General features: G+C 39.6%; 1 protein-coding gene across 1 annotated transcript; it reads left to right on the forward strand.

The window, feature by feature from the left end:
* The first annotated feature begins 15,947 nt into the window (after positions 1 to 15,947).
* On the forward strand, positions 15,948 to 21,137 carry LOC124276036. The gene is made up of 5 exons (XM_046711678.1): positions 15,948 to 15,990; positions 17,587 to 17,692; positions 18,688 to 18,853; positions 19,554 to 19,697; positions 20,629 to 21,137. The coding sequence occupies exons 2-4, from the start codon at positions 17,593 to 17,595 to the stop codon at positions 19,606 to 19,608; spliced, it is 321 nt and encodes a 106-aa protein (XP_046567634.1). The 5' UTR covers positions 15,948 to 15,990; positions 17,587 to 17,592; the 3' UTR covers positions 19,609 to 19,697; positions 20,629 to 21,137.
* The last annotated feature ends 880 nt before the right edge of the window (positions 21,138 to 22,017 follow it).

Below are 22,017 nucleotides of genomic sequence, written 5' to 3' on the forward strand. Positions count from 1 at the left end.
ACCAATGACAGTGTATTTTAAACTGGCTATAGCTAGTGATACCTTTGATTTAACAAAATGCGTTCTGATATTTCACAACTTTTGACCTGATAAATAGCAGCTAAATTCCCCTCATATGCATAGTGTGATATTAATCCTGTACATACTATTTATCCCTCTGTAACTATTCACTGTCATTCACCTGATGAAGGGGCAAGTATTAGCCCAGAAACGTCGTGTGTAAATAGTTAAGAAGTTGCACATCCATAGCAAGTGTCTTAAATACACGTTGATCAGCTAACAGTGCAAACATAATAAGATTTATCAGATTTAAGAGACGTCCCTGGTGATAAAACATCTATCTTAACTGTAGTGTTTTCGTCCATGTCATTTGGCCAACACAGGACACAACATCAAGCAGCTTTTGTCGTTTATTACCAGCCGACCACTTGAGGGATACAGACGCGAGCGTGCCATACGCATAAACTGCACGTGTTTTTACGGCTTACGGGGAATGCGGTGGCAAAGTTACGGAGGCCAGGTTGCTACAAGAAACAATATGGTTGACAGCAGATATATAACAAACAAAACTGTATATTCTACATTAACATTCCCAGGGGCGTAGCTTCCATTATGAAAAAAAGGTTGTGCAAGCCCTCAATTCTATCTAACTATAAAGCTTTGCACCCTATCGGGCTTACACGAAAAGAAATTGGTTTGCTACGCGTCTGATTCCATAATATTTCTGTAAAGGACAATTAAGTATGTTTTTTTTTAAATATAGTGTAACGTACGAAAATTGCTTCAATGGTGTTGATTGCTGAGTGCTCAGTACCATGACATTAATGCCAGTCATATTCTCAATATTATAAGTGTGTATGGCCTCACTGTGTGTGGCGTGGATACACTTAGAGATGGCCTCACTGTGTGTGGCGTGGATACACTTAGAGATGGCCTCACTGTGTGTGGCGTGGATACACTTAGAGATGGCCTCACTGTGTGTGGCGTGGATACACTTAGAGATGGCCTCACTGTGTGTGGCGTGGATGGATACTTAGAGATGGCCTCACTGTGTGTGGCGTGGATATATTTCTAGAGATGATGGCCTCACTGTGTGTGGCGTGGATACACTTAGAGATGGCCTCACTGTGTGTGGCGTGGATACAGTTAGAGATGGCCTCACTGTGTGTGGCATGGATACACTTAGAGATGGCCTCACTGTGTGTGGCATGGATACACTTAGAGATGGCCTCACTGTGTGTGGCATGGATACACTTAGAGATGGCCTCACTGTGTGTGACATGGATACACTTAGAGATAAAACAAACACATTACATAAGTAACAAGCGTAAAACGAACATGTCCATACAGTTTCTTAATTAGTTATAGCACTGACCATTGGCCGATGTGTATTTTCAGTAAGCAAACATCTGGTCAAGCAGCAGCTTAACTTCGTCAAGCACATGCTCTGCTGATCACAGCTGATGACTTCCTAATCTCTGTTGGAACAATGCAGCTGTGTAGGCCATTTAACGGACTATGTCTTGTTTTGTATATACGTTTCGTTCAGACTTGTGATCGTGTTGTCTCTTGCCTACTCCGACTTCCTAAATCGCCAGTCAATTTTATTGAATCCCGTAAACTCCTCAACGGATCAACAGTTATTACCCACGACGGCAAATACAACGGGGTTCATATTTTTCATACGATGCCCTTGGGCAAAATATCACTTTACGAGATACTTCACTTTGATATAAATTGGTGCTCATAAGATACATTTCTTCACGTTCACTGCCCTTGCTCTATTTGAATATTCTATGTTCCTACTTGTGCCTACATGGCAGTCTAACTGGTAATGTCTTGTGTTCACTTTGCGCTACGTTCTAAAGTTGCTATTTCAAACATAATTCTTGTTTATGGAAGCATAAACGTTGTGAATTACATCTTTCCGACTGAAACATATTTTTTATTGTTATTTGAACTCAAGGTTGGAAAATAACTGTCAACGAAAATGTGCACTTGTTTATATGAGCTTACAGTAACTGTCGGTAAGTGATGCTAAGGTCTTCGCCTAATTGCGTTGATATTTTCTTTCGCCGCTATAACAGGTGATGCGGCCCTATATAAGCAGACACTTCGTTTCGTGTTTAAATGATACACATTTCTTCGGTAATAAACAGAATATCATATTCGGTATTTACTAACATTTCGGCACTCGTGTCGTATACACTTGTATAATATCCTTTATTTGTAGACCTTTTTTCTGTATTTTCTAGGGCTCATTTCCCGTAATGTTCGCACAACCAGTATGGATGTGTCATGTATGGCAGTCATAATTACCAGACATTTTGTATTAACAGCTATGAGGCTCCACAGTGTCCTAAAATGTTTGTTTCTGTACAAACAACCCTTCCATTTGAATGATATTTTGGGGGGCTAGATGTTTCCATGTGACCTGCCCCCTCCATGTTCTGAATCATCCTTGTAAATTTGATTGGTATATTTAAGAACGAAATGTTCCTTAATGAATTAATGTTCCTTGAGAACAATGATTGACTCTTCATGAAAACATGTAGTTATGATTATATGTTAAATTAAGTGAGTGAGTTGATATTTAACGTCACATCGGCAATATCTCAGCCATTTCGTGACGAAACAATTTATACAATAAAAAGTGAAAACATTTTGAAGATTAAAACCTGTCGACGATGGACAGTAAAAATACTACATAATCACAGATATGAATATAAAACTCGCGAGCAAAGCTAAAACATTCCAATTAAATAAGACAATACAGTATAAAACACGGGCTATAGATCGCCAACAACTGAAAGTAGATCACCATACCAGGAACCATGGGGACTTACGTTACTTTTGCTACCTGCATGGACCCTAGCTGGATTTACACCATCCCTTCAGCCGCTGGCGATTGTAGGAAAATTAGGAAAACAGTTAAAATAACAAAAATACTACGTTTAAAAAGTGGTAAATTTATATTTTACTTTGAAAGTTTTGGGACTTACGTACACTTTCAGGAGGACAATAATTTTACGGTACTTTAACCCCCTTTGACAGTTCAGGCACTAACAATCTAAGTTACTAATCTAAACTACCAATCTTTAAAATAAATCTATTTACAAAAGCGACATTAATCTGTAAAATAAAGGGTTTCACGAAAGACAAAACAGGAAAATGAAAAGTGATTGAGAAATATATTTTCCTGTGGCCAGAAAGAATGGTGTGCTAATAAAGCCCTGATGCGTTTCAGACAATACTTCTGTGAATATTTAACACTAACATCCCAAAGTAAGAGCACGTTTTGAACATAATCATTTAAAAAAATAGTGGAATGAAGTTAATAGCGACATTTCTTAGTTACCATGTACCATCGAGGGTCAATAAAAGGTACGTACATTTCAAGCAGATCTGTTGTTGTGATAATCGTTACATAAAATTTAACTTGGGGAATGAAATCAAGCATAAGTCAGAAAATAGAAGCGAGAAAACCCTTCCCACATCCATAAGAAAGCTCTTCTATGTGCTTCATTGTGTTATACTATTTAATTGATCAATCACTTATTCGTATTTAATAGGAAGAAAATCTATGATCATATGAAGAAACACAAAGTACTTTATTCTCCTAATATTGAATGAGTGTGCTTTGATACGCTTAGTTTAGAACGTTTTCAATCTACACAATTTCAAACAGGTTCAGGATTCAGACATCTTTAGACATCAAAACGCTTGTAAATTATCGGAAAAGGACTAAACACTTTTATAGAGGAGCTACCACGGCGACGTCTTCCAGGGAAAAGAAGTGCCCGTTTCTAATAGAGACAGAGATGATATTATATTACTAATAATTTGATTGTGATAATAATAAAGATCAGGCTTCAGTTGTATCAAACTTTAATGAACCATTAACGTATTATTAAAGGTTATGTATCTTTAAATTCAGTTGTACTAACGTTTTAATGACATCGCGCTGTCATTAACAGTCAATAATTTAATAATTGTTTTGCATATCATTAGATTGTCATTAAAACAAACATGACTGCCAACATATTGTTTGAACGCTTAGACCGCAAAAGGGAAGACCGTGTTTTCAGACAACGAACTCAGCACCTCGAATCGTTTAGCGATGGGGAAGTTCTAGCAAGCCATCGTTTTGGGAAGCCGGGCATCCAATATATCTGCAATATCTTTAGAGATGAATTACAGTGATAATCGGCAAGATCTTTCGAGTGTTGCACTGCAGGTGAATGTTCGATAATTAATACGCCATCATTAAAATCTCAGCAAATTTGATATAAGTTTTAAAAGGGGATAGCGTCAAATCTTTAGCGGCAATCTTTACAAACTGCACACTTACATGCTGGTGCAGTCACATCTGTCACATCACACCAACCTTGTAAATATAATGCAAATGTAAAGGCATTGATCAGTTTCGCTTAATACGAGAAAGGATACGTGTGGTGGTCCATTCATATAGTTTAAACACCTGAATTTGTCCCATTACACCAAACAGAATTTGTTTCTTGGGATATTCCTGACAGCATGTTCTTTTGCACTGACGATTTGTTTATTTCAGTGGCGAAGACTGGCCGTGTAAACAAACACGTATCTTTATTGTCTGAAAAATGTAAACAAAAGAGCTGCAAGAGCTGGAACTATAGTCCACTCATTTTCATCGTACAGCAAATGGCTGAATTACACATTGTTTGTTGTTTTGTTTCTCGAGGTGTTAGTAGAATCCTATTACAGTTATATAACAAGGTCAGTTCGTCAAGTTGACAAATCAGGTTGTAAACTATGCCGGTAAGCCTCGGTTGTATCGCCATTAAATTCCTGTTATGGTATAAAACGTACGTAACTGAGACAATGCCTAAATTCTACAGAAGTGCATTTGCTATATGTAGATGCGGGATTGTCCATATTAGACTGGAGACTGGGCGACAAAAAGACCTAGAAGTTGCGCAGCGCATCTGCCTATGTGTACACATTACTGTGTAGAGGATGAACTACACGTCTTAATCAATTGCCCTGTGTAGTCGGATCTGCGTTAAGACCTTGAATGTTTGGCTTGTTTTACAAATACTCAATTTTCACTTTTACCTGATACATAGAAATTCAGGAAATATGTTACAACACTAGCGACATTATCTTGCTGAAGCCTGAACTTACGCCTCTGTCCTTGACGAAACGGCTGCACATGAGGCCCAATGATTTCATCCCTGTATCGCAGACCTGTCTGATTGCCATTGATAATGACAAGTTGTGTCCGACCATGAGATATGTTTCCCCCCATAGCATAACGTCTCCGCCACAGACTGTCGACGTTGAACAATGCACGCGTCAGCATACCGTTCACCTCGCCGTCTGTACACCCTTGCCCTGCCATCTGAGCTGTCCAGATGCAATCTCGACTCGTCAACACAACACCATCCAAATCTTGTCTCCTGCACCAGGGAAGACATTCCTGTCGGTGACGTTGGAGTAATATTGGGCCCGGATACTTTGTTCCTCCCTCAGTCGGTTCCATACAGCCCTGGAACTGATTGATTGACGTGAGCCTGTTGTTTTCTTGCTGACGCGTGGACGGCCGGTCTGGTCTCTCTTGTTCCCATTATGTTGAAAACGTCTCCATAGTGATGATATCGCGTTTCGATAGAAAATAAAATGTCTGGCCACTTCATTTCGGGTCATTCCAGTCTTCAGCATACCCATGGCGCGGAGACGCTGATTTTCTGTAAGCCGCGGCATGGCGTACGCGCAGTTTAGGTTGAAATTAACGTGTTGACCACAACATTCAGAGGCTAGAGAATAATCAACCGTTCTTCAATTTTCAATATCAGGTGTTTGAACTTTAGGTGTCAAAACGCGTGCAAAATGTGAGTAGGTTTATTGAGCACAAAGTGCACGTGTCATACTAATAGACTCATACGTACCATCAAAAATTTATGCAAAGTGCTTTGCTACATGTTTATTTTGGGATATTTTTATAACTTTTAAAATAACTTTTTTTTCATGCAATTTTATTGCACAGTTACTTTTTCCCGTTAGTATATTTCAGTCAGTTATCACCAATGTAATAGAGGGGAGTTACTCTAAAGACTAAAGATAAGCTGAATCGCGTAAGTATGGAACCCTAGAAGGGACATTGTCGCGTTGTCGCGCATTTTTAGGCTTTTTTTACACCTCTTAGATGGGGCGACACTGCAACAACGCGACATATTGTGACCTTGATCCTTTGGATGAATAGAAATGTATTATTTAAAACGCGATAATGAGACAGAGCGACAAATGGCCGAAATGTCGCGTTGTCGCATAGTCGCGCTTTGGTTAATTTTGCTTCTTTTTGCTTGTTTTTGAGAGGGCGACAATGCAACAGCGGCACAATGTCCCTTCTAGGATTCCCTACGTAAGGGCTCGCATTCGACGTATGTGTTTATGCCACAAAACATTAAGGAAAACAGCTCACAGGCCAATTTGAATGCCAACGAGAATGTCAATTTTCTCAATCAAATTCTGATTGTCAAAGACATCCATTAACGTACCGACCATATGACGCCACATGGGACGAAAACATGTTTATATGATTGCATGTGTGTCGAGAACAATCAGTTGTTGCATCTGGCAGCCAACTCTTCGTCAAGAACTCCACAGCTCAATAATATTATGGTAAGGACAGCCTTTCAATATCATTGAAAACGGAAGAAATTTTTGACACATTCAAACTACCGACTCATTTATCCTCACACCATATGTTGTGGCAGAGGCATGGCTGTACTATAGCGAATATTTTTCAGATGCAATATTCTATGGTAATATTGGGAGTGGTTGTTGTATGCACCTGGTGCAATGGGACCATGTAATTGTACTAAAATTGACCGTTTTGGCTCGTTGTTTACTAACTTCGTGGCGAGATGGCCAGGCAGTACACATCACAGCAACGTGTTCAAAATGAATAATGTGCAGTAACACCTTGAAACGCATACCACTCTACATGGCGGTGTTATTCTCGGTGACAGTTGATACCCATGCCGTACATATTTCATGACCCCGGGCGGTTCATTAAAATATAAACTACTATACATGCATGATTAGGGTTTAATGTTGCTATTAGTTAACGAGGCTATGCCATAACCAGATTCTGGCCATGATATAATTTGAACTCCCAGTTGTGAATTACCAAACGATACACTGCCTGGAACCCTATCGTCAAGGGCTGCAGTAAGCAATGTGAATGAGATAAGTTTCACCGTCCTGTTTTGAATTTTATTTTCGGAACATTAATTAGTGAAAAGCATGACGTAGTCACTCACTGAAAGAAATTAATCATCTTTATTTCAACACATGTAAGAGAATTAAGAGGAAATGATTTGATGTGAAAAGTGAAACAAGAATCAACTAATAAACCATTCAAAGTCAAGTCAAAATGTTTATTGTACAGAAGGCCTCTGGCACATATACAAGGGAGTATATACACATCATACTGTTACAACAATAGGTGGTCCTCTCCGTTCTTATGAGAAGTGGTTTATAAATGGTGAACAAATTGAAGTTGTGAACATGTATAGATATCTTGGCAGGCGCGTAGCAAACCATATTTTGTCGTGTAAGCCCAATAGGTTGCAAAGCTTTATATTTAGATAGTATTGAGTGCTTGCCCAACTTTCATGCTGACCTTCAGCAATAATCATGTGTAAGCCCGGGCTTTTTTTATAATGGTAGCTACGCCCCTGCTTGGGATTGTGTTCACTCCTAAACTGTCATCGACTAAAGCCCAATCATGTTTAGCAGCTCAAGCAAGTAAAGCTATATTCTCCATCTATAATTACCAGAAACATTTTGGATGTATTAATCACATTGACATGTTTAAGATATTTTAAGTTCTGTAAATTTGTTCTCGAAGTCAGGAGTGTATTACCAACAATAGCATGGTGCTTGGAGTGTGTGGCGGACTCTCACTGCAATATCACTATACCTCTAGAGCAGTAAAGAACTGGTGCAGACTGATGTAGCTTCAACACCATAGCTTTCCTTATCAAGCCTATCAAATGCTCAAATCTCTTGATGATGATAATAAATCTACCTGGGCTTCACACATAAGACTAATCCTTTTTCAGTATGGTTTTGGGTCTGTATGGATCTCGCAAGAAAATGGCTGCATTAAAACATTTATATATTATATATCTTCAAGCAGCGATTTTATGACTGATTCCTTCAATGTTGGCGCTCCTCGCTTGACTCTTCATCTAAATGTAAATACTATTCCCGATTTAGGTCTTTACTTAATGTTGAACACTACTTGTCCTGTGACATCCAACCATATCAACGGAAAGTTATAGCTATGTTCCGCTGTAACAACTTTAGACTTGCAGTGGAAACCGGTCGTCACGAAAACACACCCTATGATCAACGTCTCTGTGTCTACTGCCACTCTGTTGGCCTAAACTGTGTTGGAGACGAGCTCCATGTCCTACTTATCTGTGGTAAATATTCTGAAAAAGTAAAAAAGTGTTTCATAACCCACCAGATCTACCCTCCGACAATCGAAACCTTTGTGCGTTTAATCACCTGCAACAACATAAATTATCTAAATACATTAAATACATTCCTCTCTGATGTATTAGAACTAAGCCGTAAACCCCCCATTACAATCAACTGACCTTGTATTTCAATCGATATCCTACATCCAGCATGTATGTATTATTTATATTTACATTACGTTGTATTATGGGCCAATGGCCCATGTTACTTAAATAAAATATCTATCTATCTATCTATCTATCTGTCATACTGTTACACACAGGAAGTAACAAGCTCTTTAAACAGATCATTTATTTTAAGTAGTGCATGTTAAATATATAGTGAAAGGTTTAATATATGGGATTCGTTCTTAGTCGTTAAACTATATACGAAAGCTTTCAATGGCGGCATCCCTATCAAATAATCTTTAATATATTTCTTTCGAAGGTCACTATAAAATGGACAGACGAACACAAAGTGAATTTCATTTTCTATTTCTATATCGCATAATTGACAGATTCGTTTCGATTTTGCAATGGAATGTTTTCTTCCTTCTTTACAAAAAGGTCTAACAAACCTAGCCGATATTTAATAAAATGTTCCTTAAATTTTCCGTCGTGAGTATTGATAAATAAATTTCTGGTTGAAGTAAGGTCTTGACAGTTCTATAATATGCATATCGTGAACTATCTTCTAAAGTGGAATGCCATTCCAGGTAATAAATCATTCTATATGTGACATCATAAAAGCTTGAATTCTTGACGTTAGGAATAGTATTGTTATTCATGGAAGTGCTCTCATTTCCCAGTATATTATGTTTTTCTATTTAGTTACCGTACAGTGAGTTGCAATGGTCAAGTTTCGAGGCTACGAGGCAGTGCATCAACGTTTTGCAGGTTTGAATGTCAAGATAGTGGCGTACACCGCTGATGTTGAAAATGCTGTAGTAGCAAGCTTTGCTGACAGAAACAATAATGGGCGTCCATGGACATGGTGGAGTCAAGAATAACTCCCTGATTTCGCGCACTGTGTGAGGGCAAAACTTTAGCATCACCAGTGTGAAGACACGTGGAGTCAGACTCTAGTTTTCAGAGCTGGAGTTTGGATCCAATGAGAAGAAAAATTCAGTCTTGTCTTCATTTAACATGAGAAAGTTAGATACCATCCACGCTCTATATCCTGAATGCACTGTTCCAGTTTTGAGATGTTGCATGGCAGTGCAGAGGATTTGAAGATGATATAGAGTTGAATGGCATCTGCATACAGATGGAAATCGAGAAAATGTTTTCGAATTATGTCTCCAACAGGAAGGATGTAAATTGTGAAAAGAAGTGGTCCCAAAACCGATCCTTGTGGCACACCAAACAACAGAGCTGATTTCTGAGAGTAGGCATCATGGATTTTAACTGATTGGGTGCGGTCAGAGAGATAGGACTGAATCCACTTGAGGGCAGGGCCAGTTATACCAATACGAGTCTCAAGTCTGTGAAGTAGAGTTTTGTGGTTGTTAGTGTCAAAGGCACTTGACAAATCAAGAAGAGCTAGCTTTTTGTTGACCCATATTTACCATAATGTCATTGTGAGCTCTAACAACGGCTGTTTCTGTGCTATGGGATGTTTTGTATGCTGATTGGGAGGACTCCCCGAGCTGATTTATCTCCAAGTGGTGTTTGATCTGTGCAGCTACGACCTTCTCCAGACATTTGGAAACAAACGACAAGTTTGACATAGGTCGAAAGTTTTTAAATTGGTGGGATCAGATCCAATTTTCTTGAGTATAGGCTTTACTATAGCATGTTTAAACACAAGGGGAACATGACCGAGGGAGAGTGATGTGTTGATTATGTCCCACTGATCAATCAGAGACTTAAACAACCAGGTGGGAACAGCATCGAGAGCCGATGATTTGGAATTGGCACTTTTTATCACTTCGATTTGTGCCATCAAGAGGCGTTTGTTGGTCATCAGTGTCATCAACAGGTGTTTGTAATTGGTGACAGGCCGGCCGATTTCCTATTGTGATGACATAGTATGAGGGCTTCTTGTTGCGGGTGCGGGTGCGGGTGCGGGTGCGGGTGCGGGTGCGTCGGATTGTCAACACCATGGATGACGTTGTTCAGGCATCTCACTACATTGGCGAAAGTCCTGTCCAAACTGACGGCTTCTTGACTAGGTAGTCTAGTTTTCGGTTCCGTAGAGGATTGATCTTTCGGTCGGGTAATCAAGCGTCCGTTCTTGAAATAGGCTATGAGACATTTATCTCTGTGTTCAGTAATCGTGACGCGTTGACGTTTCGTCACATCATTCGATACCCCAATTGCAGACTTTTGGAGTTCTAGACGGAGTTATAATGCGCTGATTTTATCCTCAGACACAGCGAACGTGACAATAAGGGGGCGTGGTCGTTGACTGTCACGTTCAGATCCTACACGACGCGCCCGTAAAATCCCAGCGCTTTCCCAGGTGCGACGAGAATGCTGGTTCAACACATTTAACACAGTGTCTTTATAGGTGAGGTGAGGTGAGGTGAGGGAGGTGAGGTGAGGTTAGGTGAGGTGAGGTGAGGTGAGGTGAGGTGAGGTGAGGTGAGGTGAGGTGAGGTGAGGTGAGGTGAGGTGAGGTGAGGTGAGGTGAGGTGAGGTGAAATTGGATTTAACGTCGTGCTTGAGAATATTTCGCTCATATGACGACGGGCATGCGGGTGTATGTGTATGTGCGGCTGCTTGTACTAGCCCAGACTTCAGCTGGTTTTATAGTGCTAGGCCACTGAGATACCATGCCGCAGTGAAGCATGAATATCCCACTCAGACACATTATACTGACTCCGAGCCGACCAGTCCTTGTTGTACCCATTAATGCCGAGCACCAGGCAGGGACCAACAAGTACCATATTTTAACGTTTTTTGGTATGACGCGGTGGTGGATCGAACCCGCGATGCTTCTTTATAGGTCTAATATATATCTTGTTAGCTCTAATTTACGTTATAAAATACCACGTTGTCTCTACGACTAAAGGTCTCGAGCTTATCCTGAGTCTCAGCTGTTTTTCTTATCTTGATCCTTCACCTTATCGAATTTCTTTGATAAAGTATCAATATCTGAAGGACTAATTCCTGTTCCTCCTCAAGGATACCAACACGATTCTGTAGCCTTCTAAATTTCACATTGATCTCTTTCTCCTTTCAAAACAGTCATGTCATCTTGCATAGATCTACGAAAATCTCAAATTCCATCCACAAGAGTTTTTTTGGGCATCAATCGGATCTTGTTGTGTGACATCATCAGATCCAGGATTTGACTCAATGTCGTTCGAGAGAATCAGTTGGAATCAAACCACAACACCCGCAGATAGATTGCAGATGATGTAGTCTGGACCTGACAATCAGCTGACTGACATCTTGCACATCGATCTACGTAATTGGGATACGATGCCATGCGTCAACCAAGTCAGCGAGGAATGTGGACAATTTTTATGGATATACAACTTTTTTATTCTGTTTAATGAACGTTGCGACATAAATTATAATGTCGTTTTCATTAGAAGCTATGTCGAAACGTCGCCTTTACAGAACAAAGAAGTTGTATATCCATAAAAATAGTCCTCATTCTTCATCTCCTCAACTTCTAGAATGCCAATCAAAGAAGTCAAGTCAGCGAGCCCGACCACCGGATCTCGTTTATCGACAAGCATGAGTTGTTAAAGATAACTTCTAATCTGGACAATTATAACCATTTGTGAAAGCGAATTAAGCATATCATAATGAGACATCATAGAATGCTTTTGTACACATCATACCAATATATCATGGCAGTGTTTAAAGAAAAAGGACAAATGAGTCGATAACACAGATGTATCCACTTAGTGTGCACTGAGTAACTGTTGTCAGCTGCTTACTCAGCTAATTTGTCATTGTGTAATTTCAATTAAGCAGGTGCTGTTTCCAGTGGGATGTCCATAGGAACGTCCCCCACTGTTACAGAAATGCACCATGACGATACATAACCTTAAATAGCACATGTCTCTATGTATGTTGTAGAGTATATAGAAATATACGTACTCACATACTAAAAAACTATATCCCACAGTTTTCAAAGACAAAGGGACGCTTTCCCAGTTTGTTTTATGTTACATTTAATCTTATCGTCTGTTGTTACTTAGCAACCCGTGAAGATCCGGGTTAGAATTGATCTTCAGTAACCCATGCTTGTCGTAAGAGGTGACTAACGGGATCGGGTGGTCAGACTCACTGACCTGGTTGACATATGTCATCGGTTCCCCACTGCATGCTGTTGATCACTGGATTGTCTGGTCCAAACTCTATTATTAACAGCCCGCCGCCATATAGCTGGAATATTGCTGTGTGCGGCGTAAACCTAAACTCATTCACTCACGGTACTTAATATGGGTTTCAGGTGAACTCTTTTTCAGTGTGACGGTTTGTATTATGCGCCTGTCGTCCAATAGGCTAATGGATACAGCCACATCAGGTTTTACTCCTTTAATTTTGTTGTAAACGTCGGTTATAATACACAATATATGATGTAAAATTGGTCGCTTTTGTTTGTATACTCACGAAAAAATGTAACCGTGCTTCATTTGAGTGAGTGAGTTTAGTTCAACAATAGAACTAATGGACGTGACAAACCAGTGATCAGCAGCATGAGCATTGATCTCAGTGACGCAATTGGGATACGACATTTCTGTTTCGCCAAGAAGAATCAGTCAAAAAATACAAAACACAAGTTTTGGAACACAAGTGGATGAGTAAAGTAATTGAGTGTTTTTGCCCAAAATATAATGCTCAAAGTAATGATAATAATAATAACCAGATGTTGTTGTGAAAGACGCTTTCGCCCACTTGTTTGTGTGGAATGTGGCCATTGGGACGCAATGGCTGGCCGTTATGATCCTATTGCTATTGTTGTGGGGCGACATGTGTTCGTGAGTGTGAATTGATACGACTATTTCACGGCACATTGAGTAATGTATCAACACAAGAGATGAATGATTGACGTGCGATCAATTCACACGCGTCATATCTGACTTTATCCGTAACCTATATATCAGCCAATGAATACTGTTATGTTAAGTATCAGCTCCTAAAATATTTCTCAATTGTTATATTTCTGCCTGTAATGAGATTGGGTTGCCTATACAATGGATGGATTCGTCCAGGAAATCAATATTCATGCACCTTTTCGAAATTACAGAAATTATTAAAAAATTTTCGACTGTTTATGATTCCTGTAAGATTTTTTTTCTCTCCCAATCACTTTCTCTCTTTGTTATGTTTAACATACCTTGAATACAGCATGTATGTACGCCACTTTCCTCTTCTTAAGGCCTTTCCAAATTGTTTTTAAATGCATGAGCTTACATTCGGAGTGCGTCAGGACCGTCCTACTTGCAGAAACCACGTTGTTTAAACTCATCTGTTCGGATTTAGTCGGAGTGACAATTATAAATTTAGTACAAATATCCAGCTGATTGTGGCAAATGGAGACTTCCTTCAAACGTAAAAATGTTAATTATTTCATATCTTCATTTCCTGAATCTGTATACCTGATACAGACATATCTATATAAGGATGTACTCCTATAAGAGAGGATACGATCTAAATTCAGTGTTTGTTTGGGAAAGGCAATGAAACCAAATGTGAAATCCTGAAATAATTAAAACTGTCCATGAATGTATTGCTATATTTGAGAGATTCGTCAGTTGTTTGTTAATCTGTAACGGTCATGGTAATCTCATAATCTCATAACTAAGACCCAGTAATAAAGTTACCGGTCAAAAAAAAAGATTGGAATTTCTCACACATGCACACGCACACGCACGCGCGCGCGCAAACACACACACACACACACACACACACACACACACACACGTTACACAGGAACCTGTGAGGTCATAATGCGTACAGCAACAATAGCATTGTATCATGTACACACAATCATGTTTTTCCATTCAATTTTGGCACATATTTATGAATAAAATATGATTCTTTCAAGAGTAAAACATTATCATTGCCATAGTTGAGTTTGTATGTATCGGAATAACCTTGAACTTGCCATTACCACTTTTATCTAAGTAAAGTGTCCACTGAGAGGAATAGTGTGATTTCGGGGTCGATAAATGTGGGATCGATGTAGGTTCATTCTTCTTTTCAATTTTTGTTCAGTTTTCCCGATATACTTCTGATCCAGAACATGTAATGACATAAGTAGCATTTCTAGTGTCACAATTAATGTCACAATTGTTTAACAACAAATATCTCACTGGGTGTAATGTTAATAGAAATTCCTTCAATTATACTTGCACAAATATGACAACGCTAATCTCCACATATAGAGACATTTAACATCAACTGAGTCAAACTTAGATACCGTTAATATTTGGCGTAGATTGTTAGGTTGCTTACGTCTGTTAACAAAATTTGATTGACTCGAAATCTTTTTCTTGTTTTGACTTGGACTTAAAACAGAAAGGTAGCGTTTGTACGTATACCTTCCCATGTAAATCAAAACTGCCTGCAAACTATCGAGAAATAAATTTCAAGGAATATGCAATAAAAAACGATAAAACAGCCCTTAAAAACCATCATTCATTAGTTGAACTGGTTGGAATTTAAAACTAACATTTTGTCTGGATTACCTAATAACGACATTATTAATTAAATGTCATTGTATATTTGGTATGAATAGATCATATTCTGGAAAGTTATTTCTATGAGATCATTATTTGTACATGCAGACCGTTATTGTCTCTGTCCTGTGAAAACTAGAGCTAATTTGGATAGCTATTAATCGTCTTCACACACTGGAATTTATGGAATGCTGGAAGGAACATTATCGCACTGTCTCGCTGTGGTTAGCCCATTTTGCTTGATTTTGTTAGAACGACAACGGGAATATGAAACAAAGCGACTTTGTCCCTGAATCTAAATTAGCACACGCGTTGTTGTCTTGACAAACGAGGTCTCGTGCAGCAAAATCAATATTAAATATATATTGCATTTAGTCTATGACTTTTCCCGAGTTTAATAAATGTAATCTTAATGAGACGACAAAGGCCACACTGTATACCAAAGCGTCCTAGTACAGGGAGGTTGTATAGTCAATCCCATTTAACCTTTAATCGATTAATTTTATTAATCGATGACACACTCAAGTAAGTTTTGATAAAGCTCAAGGACAAATTAACGCCATTATGGGGCCACGTGGCATAAGATGCCAATTATTTGCCGTTTACGAACACCGCCTTGTATACCACAAAATCATTTAATGGGTTAGGATTTGGGTAAGGTCAAATACTTCCGGAGCGTTCGCCCACAGTAACACCTGCAGACGCTGGTTTGTGTGGGGTTATTCAACGGAATTGATTAGGTATAAATATAACGGTTTGGGAGTAGACTTTCATTGGTTCACTTATCTCGGCGATTGGAGACATCGGAAAAAAGTGTTCCTCGTCTCAACAAGGTAGGCTGGACAAGCGAGTGTGTGCCTGCGTGTCTGATTCTTTCAGTGCCTGTGTGTCTTGTGTATGTTACCTGTGTGTCTTTCAGTGTGTGTCGAGGTTACTATTCTGACTAGTAACCATTAACTAAACACGATTAACTATTGTATCTGGCAGTTTATGTCCGAAGGGTTTGAGGCAATGGAGTAGCCTAATGGTTAAAACGTTCGCTCGTCATGCTGAAGGCCCGGGTTCGATTCCCTACATGGGTAAAATGTGTGATGGCCATTTCTGGTGTCGTGATATTGCTGGAACATTGCTAAAAGCGGTGTAAACCGATATTCACACACTTACTGACTGAGTCTTTGGTTGAGTGAGTTCATTTGACTAGGTTTTGGTGTATTTGACCATCTGACCCTCTTCATGTGGCTGTTTCTGACAACTTGTCAATCTGATCCTTGAATGTGTCAGTTCTATTGCACGATTGCACGAGCATATATCTTAGACTGCTTGCCTAACCGTGAGCTTTGTTTCCGTGTGACTCTGACAGAGTATGGCTCTGGTTGCCGTACTCCCCTTCTCCCTCTCTCTCTCTCTCTCTCTCTCTCTCTCTCTCTCTCTCTCTCTCTCTCTCTCTCTCTCTCTGTGTCTCTCTGACTGTCGTTTAGAATGCCAGCCTAGCCCTCCCCCCTCTCTCTCTTTGACTTCTCCATTTCTCTCTCTCTCTTTTTTTTCTCTCTCTCTCTCTCTGTCTCCCTCTCTCTCTGCCTATTTGACTTTTAAAAGGGAAGCTCGAACACATTCCATTTTCTGTTTTAATAATTCTTCAGTAGATGTTAGAACAGTCCAATCAGCTCGGGACTTGGAAATTAATACATGTATATAATACAAAACAATGTACTCATAACGATAGACATATTTTAGAATGAATGCTTGGTTTGAAATATTCTCCTACGACATGCCCATCTTGGTTAATGTCATCTCGCCTTGTTAACGACGAAATATCTTCAAATCGATGGCCTCTTTAACAAAGTCGTCAAAGGTGTGGACTCAAATACTCCCGCATCTATAGCACACCTCTTAACTCGTCAATAAGTGGATATTTATAGTTCATTGTTGTCAATGTGAATGTGAATGACAAATAAATCTATTTGCCATAACCACTTGCTATAGGTGCTGAAGAGCTGTTGTCTGTTCCGAATCCCATAAGCTTTACACCGTAACAGTAAAAGGGAGTGTCGTCTATTAAACATCTGTTTATCTGGTCCAGTCAATTTACAATGACATGTCACCGTGTTCTCAACACCAATCGATTACAAGTTGTGTACTGAACAGTTCGAGTTTCCTCTCATATTAAGAACATTGTATGGGAGGGAATTCTAAGGTTTGTTCGATTTGGTAGACAGATGCAGAAAACAATAATTAATCGAACATTCAAACGCTGTAACTTTTATGATAGTATACTTAAAAAGGTTTAAGACGATGACAAATAAATGCAGTATTACGCAATGTGAAACTATTTACATTATTTTAAGTCAAAATGTTTCAGTTTCATATGTGGTGAGTTTCTTGAATATTCATTTGATATACCAGGTCTCCAATACCTCTTTGTTTTTCAGGTAACCATGTATCACACGTATCTGTCTGTAGCGGCCACCTGTCTAATCTGGGCGGCGGTAGAAAGCACCGTGGGACCCCCAATTGCCGTTCCAGGAACGTACTCATGTGAGTCTTTAAAACGAAGTGAACCACTCCGTCTTATGCCGTGGGTTAAAACTGGCTTCAGGGGCGTGTGGCGGAAACGACAATACGAATACATTCGTCACCACTCGCATGTTTAGTGAGTGAGTTGGGAAACAAGCAGACTTGGACCTGACAGTAACTGTTATCATTCGACTTGGCCATGATGTTTAGTTAGGAGTAAGCGTCATGGTATATGTGGCCGTATATATGTAAATTTAATAATTTTTCTATGTTAGATATATCTATTTCTACAGCGGAACAAACAACGAAACTCACGTAATGTAAGAGGCAAGGACTAAATAACAATGTGTAAAATGATAACATTCAAATATATCAAATCCATGACTGTATTAAACTCATTTACATGAAAATACAAGACAGGGTATTCGATAGTTTCATCTGAGATATTAGAAGTTTCAAAACTATGAGATATTCTTTGCAGACTCCTTTAAGGCCATTATACTACGACCAGATCTGGTCTATGTTTGACTAGTGAAATTGGTCTTCAGCAACCAATGCTTGTCGTAAGAGGCAACTGACGGGATCGGGTGGTCAGGCTCGCTGGCTTGGCCGGTACAAGTTATCGTATCTCAATTGCGTAGATCGATGCTCATGATGGGGGTTGACTGGTCCTCACTTGATTATTTACGGACCGTTGTTATATAGCTGGAAATTTGTTGAGGTAAACAAACAAACAAACAAACAAACTGTCTGTGAGGTTACGTCTGGTAAACTATTTTCTAATCCGTCAACCAGAATCAATTTTCAGGTTGATATAAAAAAAATCATTACAGATGAAGCTGAATCACATAACAAAAAGGAACATTTTGGCCTTAGAAACCCACTCACACTCTTCAGGCTCTTTGAAGGTTTACATGATAGGTCAAGAACATGTATACTGAAAATAATACACATAAAGGTATTTTATCAGAGTAAATCTTTGTCTTAACAAAATTTGGCATTCTCTGTATCTTCAGATACTGTCGCCTACACTATTGCGAACGGAGGTTGTCAGGTGGGCGGTTCCCACCATGCCGTCGGAGAAGTCTTCACAAACACTGACTCAGGAACGTGTATCAAGTACCGCTGTGAGGCTAACGCCAGTCGAGGCTGGCAAAGTCGTCGTGGATTTAGCTCAGTCGGGTAAGACATAATTACTAAGGTTTTCCATGGAGGCGAAGGGGTAGCCTGGTGGTTAGAGCGGTCCCTTGTCACGCCATTGAAAACTCTGGGTAACGTTCCACAAAGCGATCGTAGCGCTAAGGTGATCGTAACTCCCATATTTTAACATAGAATTACGACAGTCGTAGCGCTAAGATGATCGTAACTCCCATACTTTAACATAGACTTACGACAGTCGTAGCGCTAAGATGATCGTAACTCCCATACTTTAACATAGAATTACGACAGTCGTGGCGCTAAGATGATCGTAACTCCCATACTTTAACATAGACTTACGACAGTCGTAGCGCTAAGATGATCGTAACTCCCATACTTTAACATAGACTTACGACAGTCGTAGCGCTAAGATGATCGTAACTCCCATACTTTAACATAGACTTACGACTGCGCTACGATCGCGTTGTGGAACGGTCCCTGGTTCCCCACGTTCCCCATTTCTTGTAAATAAATAAGCTTCGGGGATGTGAGTGACGTGCAGTTTCTTCAAAAGGAACATGTTCTGAAAGTAATGCATCACTGGGAAATTAGAATGTTAAACATGATTTTCATAGAAACAGGGATGATCTCTGTGATCAGACTCTAGGCTGAATAACTGAAAACATTTTGGAGAAGGTTGGATGGTATTTTGTGATCAAATAATTAAAGACTGTATATTTGACAGGATGTCAGGACGAATCCCACTGCCGGTCTGCTGGAGAATTTACATCCGTCTGTGATAACAGGTTCAGTTGTGCACTAGCCGACGTTTCAGTTGCCGGGTCAAATGAGGTCAAAGTTCAGAAGACTGTAACGACTGTTGAAGAAAGTAAGTATATACATGAGAGTGACTGGTTTGACGTAACATCTAATTTTTAGTATGCAACCACACGACTGTGCAACCACACGAATGCATATTTATGTGAATTATCAGTAACTCGACCAATACGATACCAGTATTCATTTAATTTATGCATAAATATGCAGTGCGCCAGTAGGTTATCAAGGTACCTTATAATTTGGGGGTCATAATCACGTGTCACCAAAAGCCTAATGCCTGGCGAAGACTCGTTGACGTTGTGTTTAAGTATCCTTCAGAAACATGCATCCCTAAACATTTGATTTACTTTCATTATTTTTAATGAAGCGTGTAGTAAGTTTCACAAAAAAGTCCCACTTGCGGGCATATAATTTGCATGTCTTATTTGTATATTTATGTCGGGGCGGTTAAAGCGTTCGCTCGTCAAGCCGAAGACTCGGATTCGATTCCCCACATGGGTACGATGTGTAAAGCCATTTCTGGTATCCCCCGCAGTGATATTGCTGGAATATAGCTGAAAGCGGCGTAAACCAAAACTCAATGATCTGTAAACTTAAGTAATTTTGGTATACATGTTTTTATGTCGTAAACTTATGTCACGGATAAATGCTTTAGTATACTACTCAAAATAACTTTAAGGACGATTTTGAATAGTTACCACGACAGACTATGGCCGCTTGGAAGATAGGTGTTGCTTAACTTCGTTTGAGTAATATATACTATTTATAAGACCACAACTTCATACATAATCTAGGGGAGGTGGGGTAGCCTAGTGGTTAAAGAGTTTGCTCGTCATGCCAAGGACCCGAGTTCGATTCCCCACATGGGTATAATGTGTGAAGCCCATTTCTGGTGTCCCCCGCCGTGATATTGCTGGAATATTGCTAAAAGCGGCGTAAAACTAAACTCACTCACTCATATCATGATATATCTTTTACAGAGGGATGCCAAGTACTGGGTGAGTGTCGCCGACCTATGCAGAAGATTAAGATGGGCATCATGAAGTGTCACTGCAGGGGAGCCGGTCACACCGAGGAGTGTACATTCTAGTGCTCTTCTCGCTGCAGTCGATCTATATCGCCCATTTAGGTCGGCTCGAGAAAACGCTCCTTTTGCAAAATATACGAAAGAAACATCACAAGAACTATTGCAATTTCTTAGTTCCTTACTCGTGAAACCTGAATATTTCCCACGTTCGTTGTAACGACTCGTTCTACCTCTTTAGGGAGTGTGGGTAGTCAAAACTTACAGAACTGAGTATAATCATCAGAATACGTTTCCATGGTTTCGTCACAAGGAAATACGAAACTACCGATTCCTGGTGTCTGATCATCGTCCTATCGATACAAAATGATGTAGTTTCATGACCAGCCCTATACACTTGTGTTTGGAAAGAGAAACATTATCGTCAAACTGTTATGTCTTGTTAAATAAATACTTAAAAACCAATTTGTTTATCATTTGCTTGTTGTTGTAATCTGTCTCTGTATTAATACAAGTGTTATTGGATAATGAGTGAGTGAGTGAATGAGTGGGTGAGTGAGTGAGTGAGTGAGTGAGAGCCCGTATGAAACCAATGAAAACATTCGGGCTGCCTATTTTACATTAAGTTTAAGTAACATAGCGATGTAACACGTCAGGGCTTGCAGTTATATAGTCTATATTGTAACCGAAGGTATGCTACCTCTCTATCGAACGTATTACCTGGTTACAACCATGTTGATAAACAAAATATATAAACGTTTCTACCAGAACGAGTTACCAGCACAATGAACAAACCCAGTTGAATTTCTTCTAAAACAGTAGTCTCATTTGTGTACATGGCTAACAAAGAATGCATGTCTTGTGATACGAGTGTATCATTAGACGATCTGAGCGACAGGCAGTCCTCCAGGGACTAATGCCAACTTATGGTTGAATATGACGAAACAATAAGGCCTCCATGTTTATTACTGTTGATTGGTGCAATATTCGAGTTAACACGTACATGATAATATATGTACTTAACAGGCCATGATTAACGGGAATCGTTGTAAAGTAAAGAAATGGGTCATTTGAAATGAAAAGTGAAATTGTTCTCTTTTGTTAATATATATTGCATGTAATAAAAGTATTTGTCGAGTGAGTGAGTGGACAATGTATTAACTGCTGAAACAATAGATACGCCGAAGTACTTGTGGATGGAGCCAGTGTCTCTCTCCAGTGTTTTACCTATACTCCAGCTGTACGCGAGAACTTGTTAGCGGGGGCATGAATACACCAATGTGACCATTTACCAGTATGACCTGGGGGCAAAGTCTTCGATGCCCTGAGGGGCGGTGGGATAGCC

This window comes from Haliotis rubra, unplaced genomic scaffold (genome assembly GCF_003918875.1).
Source record: "Haliotis rubra isolate DU_JTF1 unplaced genomic scaffold, ASM391887v1 Scf205, whole genome shotgun sequence".
NCBI classification, from domain to species: Eukaryota; Metazoa; Mollusca; class Gastropoda; order Lepetellida; family Haliotidae; genus Haliotis; species Haliotis rubra.